At 37.8% G+C, this 18,904-nt stretch overlaps 2 protein-coding genes across 3 annotated transcripts in view; one reads left to right on the top strand and one right to left on the bottom strand.

Moving 5' to 3' along the window:
* tmcc1a (transmembrane and coiled-coil domain family 1a) overlaps window positions 1–15,193 on the bottom strand; it is a 152,938-nt gene extending 137,745 nt beyond the window's left edge. The window contains exons 1-2 of the mRNA XM_072913509.1: window positions 15,045–15,193; window positions 14,234–14,318 (exon numbers count right to left, since the gene is read on the bottom strand). The gene's annotated coding sequence lies outside the window, so the exon portion shown is untranslated. The remainder of the gene's footprint in view (window positions 1–14,233; window positions 14,319–15,044) is intronic.
* trh (thyrotropin-releasing hormone) lies at window positions 14,836–17,510 on the top strand. Of its 2 annotated transcripts, none has more exons than XM_061982119.1 (3): window positions 14,836–14,965; window positions 15,069–15,282; window positions 15,893–17,510. In XM_061982119.1, the coding sequence occupies exons 2-3, from the start codon at window positions 15,075–15,077 to the stop codon at window positions 16,486–16,488; spliced, it is 804 nt and encodes a 267-aa protein (XP_061838103.1). In that variant the 5' UTR covers window positions 14,836–14,965; window positions 15,069–15,074; the 3' UTR covers window positions 16,489–17,510. The 2 variants fall into 2 exon arrangements, with proteins under 2 accessions (XP_061838103.1, XP_061838108.1); XM_061982124.1 differs by having other exon boundaries at window positions 14,880–14,965; window positions 15,155–15,282.
* Window positions 17,511–18,904: the final 1,394 nt, after the last annotated feature.

The raw sequence follows: 18,904 nt of genomic DNA, 5'->3' as shown, positions 1-18,904 counted from the left end.
GAAGAAGGCAAAACACTGGCAGAATACTAAACAGACTCTCTCTGAAGGAATCAAGATACATTTTTTGTGTCATATTTGAACTTTGTACACTTGAGAATAACTAAATAAGACTTTCGACTAGATGACCTTGCTTCAGACATGCTTGAGGTTGGATATAGACTACAACCCCAGAAGGGACAAGCGGTAAAAAATGGATGGATGGACATCATGTTGTTATCTTTCACATTACAGTACTGATATGCCAGCATCACATATGGATCATTTTTGTTATTCTTCACTTTTTCATGAGCAAACACTTACAACACTGTCAAGACTGGAGCAGACGATCTTTACTGAAAAAGAAAGGATCAACCTAGCAACCTTGTAATATTGTAAAGTCGGCAGAATAACAATGAGGCAGAATTATTGTGAACACTTCAGCTCTTTATTAGTTTAATGCACAAAGTTTGATGATTGAACCAGGGTCCGCAGATTAAGAGACGAGAGGGCAAGGCAAAATGTCAAAAGCCCGAGCTGTCCAACGCGACTCATAAAGCGTCAGGGATTGAGGTTGCACCAGCTGTGTCATCCGTTACATTCATGTCCACAAAACAATGCTGCACTTCTTACTATAGGGATGGGTATCGAATACTGTACTTTCATAGGCACCAACCGAAGTCTGTCACTACTACCGGATACCGATTCACGTAAAATAAAATAAAAAGTGCCATATTTCAATACCTTTGTGGCATGTGACGTCACATCCAGTGCAGATGCGTTACCAGCTCTAGCACTTGACTGCAAGTGCTAGAGCAATCAGAGCAACCAGAACAGACTCAGCCAAACTGTTTGAAGGTAATGTTGCAATTTTCCATGCAAAACAAGGAAAAAGAAAGCGCTCAAAAGTACTGTAAGGCTCCACTTTTCAAAATTCACTAACTTGGTCCTAAGTTACATTGAATTTGCCATACATGGCCATTTCAACAGCCCCAAATTTGCTCCTAAAAACTACAACTTAGATACACATTACAATCAAACAGCTGGTCTGTAATAAAAGCAATTCATACAGTTTAAACACTTTGTAGGGCTCAACAAAAGAAAAACTGGCACAGTCAACTTAATAGCAAAGACTACTTCCTGACTAAGGAAACACACTATAGTCTATACACTATTGCCATCTAACATCTTGGAATTCAAACTGCATGCAAAGTCTGCTATATATACTATATAATAAGACTCCGAAGTATAAAAAACAAGAAAACTGACCAGCACAGCTCAGTTTTAAAACATATATACATATTTAGCTTTGTTTAACCAATTAACACGCATTCAAGAAAACGTTTGAATACATACCAAAAGTACCAAAATGTGTACCCTACTCCTAGGTACTAGGAATTGGTACTTTTGTTGCTACAATAGCAAGATATGTAAAATGATTAGAATTGCTCTCCGACAAGCAGGGTATCATTCGATTTCAATGAACCCAGTCTGATGTCATTCAACGTATTTCGAAAGCTCAAGTCTTTTAAAATATTTTAAACATTACAACACAGAGTGATTTACATCCAGCAGTAATCGCCTCAAAATGTCTTTCCTGTAATTTCTCTCATTTAAGTCCTGAATTTTACATGAGTAATGGCTTAAGGTAAGAGAAGTGACAACGAAATCGATGGCCACTCTGCCTAAGCTCCAGAGATCCCAGAATTATGTCCAACACACTGTATGCTGTGCTGTAGTTTCCCATTAAACTAGGTTAAAAAGCAACAAGGCTTTATGCCAAAATACTAATTCTCTTAACAGAAGATGCTGGGAGACATGGAACAGACAGAAGCTCTATTCATTGGTCCCATTAGCATTCATTACCGTTACTGTACTACTATGCCCGGTGTTCGGTTTCAAGAAAAATTAGCTTGCGACAATATAATAATCTAAAACTGCAAAGCAGAGATGTATTTCCGTAGACATATTTCGTTCCTTCATGGCGTGCATCCCTTTTAAATCTTTACACTTCAAACTAATTGGTTCAGTCTAAGGATGGAGGATTCAGTTTCATTATCCATCTGACTTTGAGTGCTGTTCGATGCTAAGGAACTTTATATTGGAGCTTTACAAAAGTTTAGTCACTGATTTCAAATACCTGTCTACCTTTTGACCTTTAAGGAGTCCTCAAACACTGCAAATTAATTCCCGCTTGTGGAAAATTAGATCGATGGGACGGATGAGCCTGTCAGGGCGGCTCATTACTGTAAACAACTGTTTCGTCATCCCAGGAAAGCACTGATTCATCGGCTGTTTCCTTGATACAATACTGGCCAAATTCAGATGGAATGTCAATGGATGTTGAGGATAGAAGACAACCTTATTACCAAAGACAATAAGGAGAACAATGGTCATGAAGAAAGAGGCTGTTTGAATTGAGTGTAACTTAATGGAACCAATGCTATTAGCACTGATACAGGTGCATCTCTCTCGGAAGTGGCAGCAATTGAGAAATGTAGAGTATTGTTTTCTGCCGACAGCTTGGCCTGAACTCACCAAACTGACCTTGCTTCCGTCTCCAGGGAAAAGGTCAATAGACAGGACTACCACCTACACACCCACACAAACACAAACACACACACACACACACACGCACACACACACACACACGCACGCACGCACACACGCACGCACACTACAGTGACTAAAGAGGAACTTCACTTTTTGGGAATTTTACCTATCGTTCACAATCATTATGAGAGACATGACGATGGATGTTTGTTTGCATTCTAAATATTAAATGAATGCGAACAAAAGTTTCCTTACAATGGAGCATTTGTGAGCCGTGCAATTCCGCCAATTAAGTCCTTAAAAAAAACATCTAAACACCTCCACTGAGTTTTTTGTTTTGTTTTGTTTTTTGTCCTGGACAGCTACTCAGGCAAATCATATTGTAGATGTAGATGCCCATATTTGCTGTACAGATTTACTTTATAAAAGAGAAGTGTGGGATACTTCCCTTGTTTCCATTGAGGTTTTATATACATGATGTAAGTATATATGTAATGTAGTCACAAGCACATTTATAGTAACATTTAATATTTACGTATTTTGCTCATTTTAAGCATACGTGGCACATTAATTTCAAAAACGCATCACAACGTTTGCTTTTTTATTTTTCTTTATCACTCATTGCAGACTTCATGAGAGCCAACAAACAAAATACAACATCACTTACTGTGCAATATCTGCTGTCATTAAGATGCCGACTGCTGGGATGTTTATATATTCCCGTATAGGTGGAGAATGACTCATAATCCTCACAAAGAAAAGGGGTGGGAGGTGGGAAGTACCAAGCATCTTTTCGTGTTGACTTCGCCAGTTTCGAGTCCTAAATGGCTGTCAAAGTGTACCAACTTGTCGGATTACATACTCAGACGTCTCATATCCAGGTGAGATGCACGATTTATGATACACAATAAACTTACAGGGAGCAAGGAAGCGAGAAAGCAGCAGACCTCTCGCTGATGTAAACATAGGCACACACTGAAGTGACCATGGCACCACTATAAACAGTACGTCTGCATTAGCGCTTATCATAACAATATCACTAATAGTTGGTTAATATTCAAATCATGAAATGTAAATGAGTATTGATGGCAGTTTTTGAATGGTTATTTATTGGATTTTATGGGTGAAATAGAGGAGCTACCATTAGCTCCACTGTAAGCGGACGTTTACTTACTTTTATTTACAAGGTAGAATGCATTAAAAAAAATCCATCCATTGTCATGTTTTTCATAATGATTGTGAACGATAGGCAAAACTCCAAAAAAAGCGCAGTTCCCCTTTAAGGGACAATTAAATGATTGACAGTCCAGGTGGTCATTCCCATCTGAGACAGCAAACAGTTACATGTGCTTTTTCCTCAAAGCAAAGAGATTCTTTAAAAAGTGTCTCACTCTTTTAAAATGCTTGACTCGTGCCTAACTATTCAGTCCCTCCAGGATTTCGTAGGGTTTTTTTTGTGTATGTTGCGGCCTGAAATACCTGAATTCAAGGGCAGCTTTGTCAAAAGTTGCAATGTTTTGTGAGACTTATTTTTTTATATTTAATCAACTTGTGATTGTATGAATTTCCATCAATGCTTTAATGCTCACAGACAGGCCATTAAAGAGCTGGCCAACACAGCAGAGAGGACGAGCCATTGGCTGTGGTTGAAGAGGAGTGACACCAGCTGGGCTGCTAAGGCTAACGCCTAATGGGACGCACATACCCAGGGATTTGATCACCCTGGGGTGGGCCCTTCCTCGGCCGAGGATGTCTTGTGGTAAGCAGGGCCGAAACACGCTGGGGCACACAACTGAAGATGTGTCCCAATGGTGAAAAAGCCTCCCAGCATTGTCACCTAGCCTCACTTAGGTATGCGGTCAGGTGCAAGCCTGGCTCAGGGAGGAGGACACCCCTGCCATGCAGAGTCCGCAGGGATTGTACCAACTAGTCCTTTCAACAACAACAACAAAAAATTCCTAGTAACCTCAATCTTAAAACTTTAATTTCCATTCTATCCTATCCTATCTTAAAATTAGAAAGCAAATACTGTATTGATGTTTTATTCATTTTATACTACACAGGCATACAAGTAAACACTAGATGGCAATAAAAGCACATACTCAGAATTCATTGTTAAATTACTGTACTTTATTTGTTATAATTAATATTAGAGCTAATTGATTATAATTGCAGAAAGAAACACCACCAAAGGATTCCTTATTTTCCGCTGTCTGCTCTGCCGTCCACAAATTGCTGACAAACTCCCGGTTTATATCAGGCTTGTAAAGTATTTTTCCACCTTAAACATTAATTTTTGTACCAACACATTTACCCCTGAACGCTAAGAGTGTTTGTAAACTGTTGAGTGCGATCTATAACCGTAATTTTTGTTGGTAAATAAGAGACGATGAGACATTATGGTCATACATCAACATCTCTAACATGTAAATGCCGCCTTTTTGTTAGTACAGCATTGCAAATGAGAATCTGTTCTTAATCTGCTTTGAACTGGACATATAAACGCATGTAAACTGGGAACTAATGGTTTATAAACTACATTACAGGCTTAGCGCTGTACACTGGAACCGGAAGTAGATCTAAGGTGGGCGGGAAGAATTTTGAGAAATAAAGAATTGCTATATTGTTACACATTTGCGGGGATTGGTCACATTTGCATGAATTGAAGTGATTGCGACATTACGAAATCCTGAAGGGACTGACTATTCCTTATACCTAAAGAAGGCACTGAGTTTTTCTGTCTGCTTTCAGCTTGAGACAGCCTTGTCCTCAAGTAATTTGGTGACTTTCAAATAGTTCTGTGTAGGTGAGGGGGTGGAACAAGTATGTCTTGTTTGCTCATCAAGCCTTTCAATCAAACTGATTCCTCATAGATCTAAGTCATAAATAGTAAGTCCCAGTCTGCTCTAAAAAGACACAATCAAGCAGTCTTTGTGCATGGACCCCTGATGCTCACCCTCAGACTGGAGGCTTAAAAAAGGTACAAAGACAAGTTAAAACTGCTGTAAGTGTCACCTGATGGCTTGCCTCTAAGTGGGAAGAAGATAAATCAATGCACCAAGTAGAAAGTAAACAACTGTACATTTGAAAAGAACTTCAGTGTAACTTCTGAGATCAAACAGGAATCACATTTTTTTTTACATATGAAAATAATAGGAAGCGATATGCGTACATTCTTGTAGAGGTGGGAAAAATGGTTGATTCTGTGATGCATCCAGATTGGACAGTGGACGATGCTGAATCAATTGACATATGCCAAAATACTGAATATTAATGCTCAATAAAGTAATAAAGACAGTTCTATTATGCAAATCTAGTGCAGACTTTTGGCGCTGTAAACAGACACAGACAGAGCCAACAAAGCTATAGAAAAAGACAGAGCGCAAAGTCCGTCATCATCATCATCACACAATGTGGATTTCAATTACATTGTCTCTGTTCTTGCCGAGAAGCCATTACCTTCAGAAACACAATTCTACAGAAGGCTTGGAGTGAAAATCTTGCAATAGTGGTGTCTAAACCTGAGGGTGGAGCGCTTTGTTCAAATAGATGAAAAGGCAAAAGGATGCATTTAAAAGCAAAACTCCACAAAGAGGTTTATGTTTTATTCATTATATTTCAAATGAAATTGTGGACTCTTACACAAACAGACTGAATGATTTCAATCCAAACTAGCTCCCGATTAGAAAATCACACTTAACATTCTTCATTCTTGACATAAATGAGCTCTTCCAGTTTGAGAAATGCAAAGTTATGGAGTGTAAGTGAATGAATTCACAGAAAAATTAACCAATAAAGATGTGGTAAAATTGCGAATGAGGCTTCAAACTAGTGAAATGACAAAGTTTCAGTAATGTTAAAAACTCAACTATATATTTTTTAATAAAAAGGTAGTAACATATCCTAATTTTTTCAAATATTTACAATTTGTCTCAGTCATTACTACTGCTTTAAGTGCATTTCTTTTGATATATTGTTACCGGCCTTAACTAATATTTATTGTTTATGCGTATTTCCATGGGACAATAGTAAGATTTGGAGCAAAACGCAATGTACCTATATTATTACAATGCAAGCTAGGTTTCTTCGAAAGTAGTAATTGTTTATTTAATGTTTTATTCAAAGCTAATTTCATGGCAAAAGATCAAATTCTTAGTGCCTGATTGTCGGCCATGTTTATGGACTACCACTTATTTTTACAATTTCTTACTACATTTGAGCAGTGTCTGTTTTTCCCCTCACTTGTGCATAACAAGCATGCATGATATTGAAAGATCACAGAGGACTGTGATGGCATGTGTGCAAGCAGACGAGCAGAAAGAGCGATAAGTGAGCTGTGCAGTATGGTCATTGCTCTGGTAATCAGGTCTTTAGCTGAAGGAACGTTCCGCACCTTGCAGATTATTGAGAGATAATAGAATTCTCGGTGCAACAGAACTACAGCTAAAGACAGAGAAGATCTCTGAGGATGCACTTATGCACAATGCACTTACGTGATTACTGTTATGTATTTGTTCCTGGTGTGCAATACTGATGTTAGTGTTTTTTTGTTGTAATTTGTCTTCTTGCTAAACGTATTAGTAAGCAATATGTAGTATTTATTACTATTTTTTTGTTTTTCATTACGCTTTACTTCTGTTACTGTATGTTAAAACCTGCACTAATTTCCCCATTGTGGGATGAATGAAAGTATATCCTATCCTAAATAAACCTAATTTTATTTTTACTTGGTGTGGGTGGAACGACTGACTGCAACCAATTTTGAGTAATGAGAAGGAGAGAAATGAAGTAAAAAAAAAAACTGTGTTTAACAAAAAACAAATGTACAATGACCTGTGACTTCAAACAAAGAGTAAAGGTAAATGCGCTGAAAATTCAACTACATTTTTCTTAAGGAATTAGGTTTTGTTACTTCTGTGTGCAATATGAACAGTGGGCTACAGTTTTCTTTCCAAATGTGTTTTGCTGCTGCCCTAACATTAATCTACTGAATATAAAAAAAAGTGTTCATTAATATATTAATTATAGATTATATACAATGTGCATTAGGAGTGTGCCGATTCAATATCAACGAGAAAAAAAAGTATTGGATGATATTGGCTTGCATCTAAAATATCCGATTTAGGCTCTTTGACACAAGCAGTCCTGCAGCACGTTTACTTGTAAAAAGCTGGACAACTAGTTAAAAACCTAAATGCCCTCCAATAAAAACTTAAATTTGTTCGTTTCTTGTATTTTGTTGAAGTCATTTACAAAAGGTAAACATGGTAGGCTAAAGGCTATTAGGAGCGAGCGTCTACACGACAGTTAAGCACACAATCGCACACTAGCTGGACATGTCATAAGTGCCCTAATTGAACAATATTGCAGTCTAAAAACACCACCTTTGTTAATACAAACATGTATCAAATAATTATTATACTGTAGTTGAATATCACTTACAGATACAAATTATTCAAGGCAGAAGCATATTAGAAAGTATCCAGTAACAAACGTGTCTGGATCATTCAATTTACAACGTGTTGAGCTCAAAGGGGAACTGCACGTTTTTGGGAATTTCCCCTATCATTCACGGTCATTATGAAAGACAACAATGGATGGTTTTATTTTTTATTTTTTTGCATTCTAAAGATTAAATAAATGTGATCAAATGTCCGCTTGCTGTGGGGGTTGCTCTATTCCGCCTATAAAGCCCTTAAAAAAACATCCAGACACCTCTATTAGTGCCCGGGCGGTAATTAATTTAAAACCTCTTCTCACTCCGGCGCTTACCAAAGGCATGCGGTAAATTTAGGTATGCGGTAATTATTTTAAAACCTCTTCTCATTACGGCGCTTACTAAAGACATGCGGTAAATTTAGGCATGTGCTTATAAATTTGAGTGTGATGTAAGGATACATCGCTTAATGCCGCAATAAAATTTAAAGCACAATGAATCATCCCGGGAGTTCTTTTTGTTTGGGTCTGAAAAGGCAATTATAACGTGACACTCTTTATTTTTACAATGGGTCATTCAACAATTACGCACGCATTTTTCTGTATGTAAAAACGCATGAAAAACAAATTGAAAATAAAACATGCTACTTTAATTCTTAACTACGATTGTAACAACAAACATTATCAATCAATGTAAACAACATCCGTGAGGCCAGAGAGAAAATATAATTTGAACTTGAACAAACTGAAAATGTTCCTGTCGGCATTACTGACAGATGCTTCCCCCACTGCACCTTGATGGACATCTACTACGGTACTTGTAATACATCCTGTGGAGATCCATCAGTTGTTAAGACCTCTTCATCTTCAGCGTCGTCCATTTCTCAGTCACCTTGTCCGACATGTACGTCCAAAACTACAGCACAGTCGTTTGAAATAATTACCGGCGGTAATTCTAGGCATGCGCTAATTATTTTGCGAAACGAGTTTGACCCGGCGGTAAATCGAGGCATGCGCATACTATATACCCGGCGGCAATTCAAAGAAATACGGTATATGTAACGGGCGCATTTAAAATTATATTTAATATGTACATATTTTTATCATTTTAAGCATACGCAGCGCATTCATTCCAAAAACACGTTTGCTTTTTTTTTTTCTTCATCACTGATTATTACTCATTGCAGACTTTATGAGAGCCAACAAACATAATAAAACATCACTTACTGTACAAGGTCTGCTGTCATTAGGATGCTGACTGCTAGGATGTTCATATATTCCAATATAAAAATGTCTCATAATCCTCGCAACGGGGGTAGGGGTGGGTGGGGCGACCAAGCGTCTCTTGGTGTTATTCTCACCATCCCCGGGTCCTAAATGACTGTCAAATTGTACCAACTTGTCGGAATACATCTTTAGACTTCTTTTGTCCAGGTGAGATGCATAATTTATGATCTACAATAAACTTACAGAGAGCAAGGAAGCGAGGAAACACCCCGCCAGTCGATCATGTCAAAATTGGTTAATATTCAAATCGCGAAATGTAAATGGAGTATTGTTGGCGGGTTTTGATCTGTTATTTACTGGATTTTTGGGGCGAAATACAGGAGCTCCCATTGGCGCCGCTGTTTGCGAACTTTTGTTTACAAGTTAAAATGCATACAAAAAAATTCCACCCGTCTTTCCTAATGATTGTGAACGTTAGGCAAAATTCCTAAAAAAGTGCAGTTCCCCTTTAACTTAATAATTGAGGCCCCCCCCAAAAAAAACATTCACACACCACTTCAACTTAATTACAGCATAAATTAATTCCAGATGGTTAGTAATAAGTAGGTTAATGTTTTGCCATACCTACCATTGTTCTCTGACTAAATTTACTTGAACAATCTTTTCTAGCATTTCACTAGGCCTGAGCGATATGGCCTAAAAATAAAATCCCTGATTTTTTCACGAAAAATTTGATTTACAATTTTTTTCCGTAAGTGTGTGTTAGACAGTACACATGTGCGTTTGAGCGCCACTGAGAAACCAATTCCATTAGTGAAAATGACACTAGTTGGCCAAAGTGTGCGGTAAAGTTGCGGGCATTGGACAACACTGCGAGGCTGTGCATAATTTGCAGGTGTTAATTGAATTTGCGTGAATTGGCCTGATCCCAACATAGGAAATTCCTGGAGGAACTGATTGTTTGCACCTAGAAGACCGTTGACGCAAGCAAAAGGTAAAATGAGTCATCTATTGTATAACACTGAACAATGCTAGCAAAGCTCCCTGATAAAGTATAATTAGCACAAAAAGAAGCATATGCATCTTGAGTGAATATGCATTGATTGTGATTGTAAACCAGCGCAGGTTTATCCCTTCAAACTTCTTTGAGACATCAACTTTGTGCCCTCTGGCTCTGGACAAAGACAAGCCATGTGTAGCAGTACATTGTGTAAGCTGCCATTCATTCCCTACTTCAGTGATTCTGCCAGGCCAGTGTCACTATGGAAGACATCTGTGTCACTTTGTTGTCTTGTCTGTCTACTTGCTCCCTGTTTGTGTGCTTCTTATAGACTCTGCTTACAACGTTGGAGACTTCTACTAAATCACCTTGTGTAGCAACTTTAAGATGCTAGAATTGAACATTTAACGCATCTCTTTTTGCTGAACTTCTTTACCTATCATTCTGACAGAAATAGAGTACAGTTTTCTGTCTGTGACCACATCGACTTTGGTAATTTACTCACAAAGTGGACATAAGCCTATTCTACACAAAAACCTTTCTATCCAACATGTTTCCATACCTAGGGATTATACAGTCACAATATTAGTCTAATGGGAAACGTCATTAAAAAAGGCAAGAAGGCAGAACTAAATTTGAAGTTTTAAAAGACAAGTTTATAAATACATAACTTACGTGTTGTTAGCTAATGATAGCGATTTGGATACTTATTGTTAGCTGTCATTGAATGTATATTCTATCATAACAACAAGACCGCAAAATGTTTGTGCGGTCCATGCACGTACATGTTGACAGGACAGGGTGAGTTAAAGCCGTAAACACCAATAATTTTTTCCAGGTCAGGAAATTTTTTTACTACATAAATTTAGTAATTGTGAAAAATATAGACAGTTTTAAAACAAAAATGTTTTGTTAAACCACTAATGGTAACATAAACTAGCCTGTGGTGTTCTTGTTATAGTTTTTACTTTTAAAAATGTAACAGTGAGCAAGTTCCAAACAGCTCCTTCAATGCATCTTAACGTAAAATGAGTTAGAAGCATGAGAAGCAGTTTTTTTGATAGCATCAAGTCTAGCAACAGTGTATCAACTAGTAAGCCAGCTAACAATTTAACTGTACCTTTCCCTTCATATTTTTAAGGGTAACAATTGTTTTGTTATAAAGTCATTGTGTAAAGCCTATAAGCCAAATACTGAGAAGCTACATTTTTACGATTTGACATAAAAAACACATATAGTCCTCGTTAGGGATGTAAATTGTTAAGATTTTATCGATACGATACCGTTATCAATATCAGTATTTATCGGTACTATTTGTAAATTGTGGAAATAAAGATGTGAAAAAATGCATTTTAATTAGCATTTATATTACCACAAGAGGTTGAACACGTCCAACATGATGTACTGTAACATCTCAGAGCAGGGAAGTCTTATCAACACCGTTTTTTTTTAAGTCTTAAACAAGTCAACAAGTTACTCACAAAGTGGACATAGGTCTATTCTACACATAGAATTGGCCTATGAAATGATGAAATGAGCACACAGATCCATCGCTGTTTCTATTCATTACAATTACACTCAGCTGGAAATAATATTTATGTATGGCATGCATGTTTGAGACTTTGAGACTTTTATTAGTAGGTTGCACAGTGAAGTACATATTCCGTACAATTGACCACTAAATGGTAACACCCGAATAAGTTTTTCAACTTGTTTAAGTCGGGGTCCACTTAAATTGATTCATGATACAGATATATACTATCATATATACTATCATCATAATACAGTCATCACACAAGATAATCATCAGGGTGTATACATTGAATTATTTACATTATTGTAAAAAATTGTGCAGAGCGCATACCTTTTAAATAATATATCATATTAAATATATCATAAAAAATGTATACAATCACTAAGCATGTTATGTGGGTGTGCATTTTGTAACAATTGGAATTGTTATTTGTGTTTATGTTGCACACGGACGTATTTGAGTGATGGACCGGAAGCCACAGTGTTAACAGCTACTAATGCATGTGCATGTAAAGTGTGTATTATATAAAAAAAAGACCCAGTGAGGAAGTGTATTTTTGATATACTGTATATTTGGAGTTTTTTTTAAGTAATGCATAATTTACTTATTGCTAGTAATGAATTAAATTTATTAAAGAGCAATTCCATTAGTAATTGAATTACTTTTTTGGTTAAGTAACGAGTAACTATAATTATTACTTTTTGAAAGTAATTTTCAGAACACTAGTAGTAACAGTAATGTGGTGTTGAGTTTAAAGTAAACACTTTGCACATTTTGTATAAAATACCGATATATATTGTATATCGCCATTCGGCCTAAAAATACCGGGATATCAGTTTTAGATACTGGTACTCAACTGTACCAATTTTCTGTACCTTTTTTTAAGTTCAGGTGGTAATTAGTGTTAATTTTTTGATTAATAAAATCTATTTTTGTCCTTTAACCCTGAGATTATTAGGATGCTGTACTGTCCAGTTGTTATTTATTTTTTTCTTACACTTCTGAGTCTCATTTGCAAGTATGCATTCATTTCAGTTTGTCCTAAGTGTGTTGCCGTAGTCAAAAAGTAGACTAATCCATAAAGTTAAATGTGCCAGTCTATCTTGTGTTGTGCCCTACAAAGTGTTTATACTGTAAGTATTGTACTTGTTACACACCAACTGTTTGATTGCAATGTTATCTTAGTTGTAGTTGTCATTACCAAATTACGAAAAAAATCACTAATGCTAATCAGGAGCATGTATATGGCACGATCTAAATTAGCACCAAGGCAGCGCATTTTAGAAAAGTGGATCTTTACGTTTTAGCACTTTCTTTCAGGCATGCTTGCTTTGTTGACAAGGCCACTAGTATTACATTGCATTACCTAATTTTACAGAGAGTGCCGTGCCTGCAACCGGAAGGGACATCACATGCAGCAAAAGTATCGAAATATGGTATTGTTTGATTTCATGTGAATCAGTTGATATCTATAAAAGTAACAAAATTCGGTACCTATCCGTCTTCATCAGATATCGTTTTATATAATATAATATTTAAAATAGAGATAATGAAACAACATGTTTCACATCTGTATTCTATGTATTGTTGTTCTTTTGTAAAATGTTTTCAGTCTGAATAGTGTATGCTCGTTATAATTCCTCTTACAATGTTAAGTTAAATAATATTGTTGCAAATTCATCCATCCATTCCTCCATCCATTTTCTACCGCTTGTCCCGTTCGGGGTCGCGGGGGTGCTGGAGCCTATCTCAGCTGCATTCGGGCGGAAGGCGGGGTACACCCTGGACAAGTCGCCATCTCATCGCAGGGCCAACACAGATAGACAGACAACATTCACACTCACATTCACACACTAGGGCCAATTTAGTGTTGCCAATCAACCTATCCCCAGGTGCATGTCTTTGGAGGTGGGAGGAAGCCGGAGTACCCGGATGGAACCCACGCAGTCACGGGGAGAACATGCAAACTCCACACATTGCTGCAAATATTTATGCAAATATTACATATTAAAGTGCCTATGGTTTAATTTCTCAATATTTACATATTATTACATCAGAAACATATTGCTCATCCTCCCACCCCAAAAATGTATCTCATGCCACAGTATTTGAGCCTTTTGAATAAAACTCAATGATAAATCGCTTCCATGTTCGACTCAATTAGAGTCCAAAACATCTTGAAGTATTGGCCGTGGCAGCACATTGAAAGCGTGTCATTACAATATTAGACAGTCAGTTCACGCCAGATGTTATGCAATACTTCACTGGTGGTATTTCCACATCCTTTATTTACATAGGTTATTTTCTGACTTTTTTACTCTAGATCGGTGAGTGAAACGTTCTGCAATAACCCAACGATTGAATAGTTAATGTCATCAAAATACACAAGAAAGGAGCTTGCATGGTTCATTTGCATATACCATTATGCACCACCATTATAGTAGTAATAGAATCACCTCTCACGGGATCACTCAAGTAAATGTGATGCTGACTGTATACAACCTCACCTCTGACCTGTGCCAAGCTGGGAAATAGAACACTCTGTCCTGTCTCAATTTGTGTTCAAGTGTGCACCGTGGGGCCCTCTTCATTCTGTACAGAAACAGACAGGTGTAGTCAGTATAAAGGAACAGTGTGAAAGTAATCACTATGGAGAGGGATGCCTCTTATGAGATGTCCAGAATGAAATGATTTTGCTTGTGCGGTTATCAAAAAAGAGAAACTGAAGGACTATTTAAACTGATAATATTGTGACAATAAGTCCATATATTGTAACATTGCTGGGTGTACAAATGATATTTCTCTCTCTTAAAACGTTTCACTGGGATTTTTACAACCATTTGTGGAAAATAAATACTGATAACTGTATAATGAAGCATTTTTACACTATTTCAAGAGGTGCCCATCAATTAATGTGCAACATGCAGAAAAACTGTCAAAATGTTACACAAAAAAACTTGTTGAATGAGTGTCGGTTCATGAAATGACTCATTCCTCAGCGCCCACATAGGATGAACGCCATTCAATGACATCAATCAGGACGAGGGATCCTAAAAGAGGACTCCAACGTGAGCAATGACGACAGAGAGGGGCCAGTATAAAAAGACAAGATGCAATGTTGTGTGCACAAAGTTGGCTTTGCGGGTCAGTAAACACCAACGGTAGGGGCTGGCAGCTTAAAACATTATTGTCCACTCAGCATCCGTCCACTGAAATAGAAGCATCTGGGAACTGAAGAGGTGAGCTTGGCTTTCTTGGCATTTTATATTTTTTCCCCATTCTTTTTAGAAGTAGAACATTAAGCTTATTAAGACTTGCCTCAGATATCGACGTCTTCCACAGGCTACCATGTGTCACGCAATGAAGTCGACATTTCTTTTCATCCTGCTGGCTTCTGTCTTGGTCTGCAACTTCATGACCGTCTGCAGAGGACAGAGCATCTCTGCTGAGGAGGAGCCCGACCAGAGGACTATGGACGATTTGCTTCACCATAGTGCAGAGAGCCTCCTACTGCGCTCCATACTGAGAAAGATGCAAGGAGAAGACCACAGAAGTGGTGAGCAAATCATAATCCGGGAATATGAATAGTATTTTTTACAGTGACTCTATATTGACTGTGCACTGTAAGAAAATTACCAGGATTTCACAGTGAAATACTGTACACAAAAAGAACTGTAACATTACAGCAAATGTAATTATTTCACAGTAATGAAATGCTATTTCACGTTGAAATACTGTAAACAAAGAGAACTGTAACATTACAGCAATTGACAATACCCTCATATTTCACAGTAATTAAATGTTATTTCACTTTGAAATACTGTAACTGTGAAGTAATGCAATTATCTCTAAATGTACAATGCATGTTTTTCAATGTAGTATTTGAGGTACAGTTTTTTTTAAAGCATCTTGGGAAAAGTGCTGCAAATGGTGCTGCTTAATTCAGATTGTCTTATGTCCCTTTCAAATATCCCTCCGCAAATAGTTTCACAAAATACATATTATTTCACGGATCTGCTATCGTGTCATTGTGTGGTATTTTAAAACGTTATCTAAACGTAAAAAACTTACAATAAAGATAAATGATCGATTGCGCACATTGATGCGTATTTACGCACGGCCATTCTGACTTTTGAGACTAATGCATGTTATTTTTCCTCCTGCAGCGGGACTTATTTCTCAGCCAGAGTGGGTGACAAAGCGGCAACATCCAGGCAAAAGGTACGGCGAGGATTTGGAGAAGGAAGACGACGGGAATGAAGAGTACTGGTTGGGTGTTGACAAGAGACAACACCCGGGCAAACGCGAGGAAGTCACGCACTCGCTCATGGAGCTGCAAAAAAGGCAACACCCAGGAAGGCGCTCCACTACGGGACACCTTTCTGACCACCCCGTCATGGTCGTGGGTGGACTTTCCAAACGACAGCACCCGGGCAAGCGCTACTTGGTGGTGCGCAGCCGGCGGCAGCACCCTGGTAAGCGGCAGGAAGAGGAGGAAGAGGAGGAGGAGGAGGAGGAGGAGGAGGAGGACCTCCCCGAGGTGGACAAGCGCCAGCACCCCGGGAAACGCTTTTGGGATCATTCGGATCCAGATTTGTCCGCCGTCAGTCCGTGTGAAGACGTTTTGGACCTCAACAGATGCGCCAAGACGAATCTGCTGCTCGATTTTTTAGACAAGATCCGAGTGAAGCACGCCGAGGAGAAGAGACAACACCCGGGGAAAAGGTTTGCACCTGAGAGGGATTTAGTGGACGCAGAGTAGAGTCGTCACATTCATGCTGCAAATCATGTCAACTCATTAATGTGTACCCCAATAATTATCACAATTAAAAATGAGAGCTGATTTTTCTTTTGTGATATTGTTTTATTTTTTAATGACGTGTGTTTAATCATGTAATTTTTTTGTAGAACTTAGAAGTGTAAATTAAAGAGTGAGTGCAGGGTGGATGCGCAATAAAGGAATTGTTATCATTATCAACTTTTAGGTATCAAATGTAGTTCACTATAGGCTACGTGCAGACCGGGAGTGTCTCTGTGAGGCATCACTGTTGGAATAGATCAGGGGTGTCAAACGTACGGCCCGCGGGCGGAATCAAGCCCGCAAACAGGTTTTATCCGGCCCGCGTGATGAGTTTGCTAAGTATAAAAATGAGCCGAAATTTTTGAATGAAAGAAACTGCTGTTCTAAATGTGTCCACTAGATGTCGCAATAGCAATTCTTTGTATCTTTGTAGATGATGCTACATATGTAAAAAAAAAAAAAAAGTAAACCACATGATGTTAGTGCACCAGTCGAGGAAAATGAGTAAACTACAATAATAACATCCTGTAATTGGATTTTCATATTATTTTTTTTATCTTGACAGATTGATAATTAACAACAATGTGATGAACATTATCACATCATTTATTCAGAAAGTATAAATAACCACAAATAAAGATAGAATACTCTTAACCGCAACATGTAAGTGTAAAAAAACAACAACAACAACATTCTAATTTGTACATTTTCAGAATGTGCTTGTTGTATTTCTAAACAAAGAAAACAATCTGAAGTTGTCTTTACTTTTAAGTTATCGTGCCGTGATTTTACCAGTCCGGCCCACTTGGGAGTAGATTTTTCTCCATGCGGGCCCCGATCTAAAATGAGTTTGACACCCCTGGAATAGATGGATTAAGAAATGGAAGTGATCATATACTGTACAGTATTTACACAACAGTTATGCCAAGGAAAGTCTTTGCTTTTAATTTATTGTCTATTTGTAATTGTAAATGCTAATAAATACGATGCAAGTTTAATTGAACTTCATTGCCTACTTCATAAACAAGTGTCCGGTAAAACAATAAACACATTAAAATCCATTAAGTGTATGATTTTAACTGTTCTGCATATGAGTCAATTATCTATGCCAGGTGTTTATTCTCTGCATGCTTCAGAGAATCATTGAGGCAATTCAATAGACCGAAGTGTCAGCTAAATTGCTTTAATTAGATTCATTCCATCAGAGCCTTGGAAGCTGCTGCACTTGGATCAATATGCAAATCGTCTATTAAACCTGCAGAGACACCAAGAGATGCAACATACACACGCTGATGCAGTAATGCACCGCGCACAGATCATCACTACTAGAACTTCTCCCCTATGATGTTTTCTGTTGAATGCCAGAACACCGCAGAGGGCAGAGAGCATCATTTAAGGGATTACCTGCTATTGGAAAATGATCATCAACAACAGCAATCAGCAATAGAAAACGAATAAACAAGAGCTAAAGTAGCTTGACTTATTTATTCAATATATTCACTGCTATCCATAAAATGTGAACCTTTTTTTTTTTTTACCTATAGCTAAGTCCAGTGGTTTTCAAACATTTTTCATCAAGTACCATCTCAGGAAACACTTGGCTCTCCAAGTACCACCATAATGACCAACATTTAAATACAGTAGCAGAGTAGGCCTAAGTATTCATTTAAAACAAGGCAGTTGTTTTATTTAACAAGTTTATTTAATATTTTGGTTGATGTAACATTACACACAGTTTGAACGATAACACTATGTTTGAATATTTAATTAAGTGATTTTTTGGCATACCACTAGATGGAGCCCACGTACCCCTAGTGGTACACATAGCACAGTTTGAGAATCAATGGTTCATAGTCAAGATACAGCTGTTTGTAACTATACATTTGGCCAGCAGGTGGTTCCTTGTACTTTGGCATGCATGAATCTTTGAGAAATTCTTGAACCAATTGGCTGAAGTGAAAATGGATGGAAGGTTCACTGTGTTGGGCCTACGAAGAGGTGGCGACTTGTTCAGGGTGTACTCTGCCTTCCGCCCGAATGCAGCTGGGATAGGCTCAGCTCCCTGTGATCCCGAGATAAACAAGCGGTAGAAAATGGATGAATGGATGGATGGAATAACTAAACGTTAGCTCTCCAAATCGCTATCATTAGCTATTGAAGGGGAACTGCACTTTTTTGGGAATTTTGCCTATCGTTCACAATCATAGTGAGAGACAAGAAGACAAAATGTTTTTGTTTTTTTTGCAGTCAAACATAAACATTGGCTCATTCTAGGTAGCTCGCAATGCAGCTAATGGGAGCAATCAATTCTACCTCTAAATCATTTTAAAAAAGCATTCAAAAACCACCACCAATACTTCATTGACGTTCCGTAACC

This window comes from Nerophis lumbriciformis, linkage group LG01, assembly GCF_033978685.3.
Source record: "Nerophis lumbriciformis linkage group LG01, RoL_Nlum_v2.1, whole genome shotgun sequence".
Lineage (NCBI taxonomy): Eukaryota > Metazoa > Chordata > Actinopteri > Syngnathiformes > Syngnathidae > Nerophis > Nerophis lumbriciformis.
Note: the sequence above shows the minus strand (reverse complement) of the source record. Positions and strands in the feature narration are given on the sequence as shown.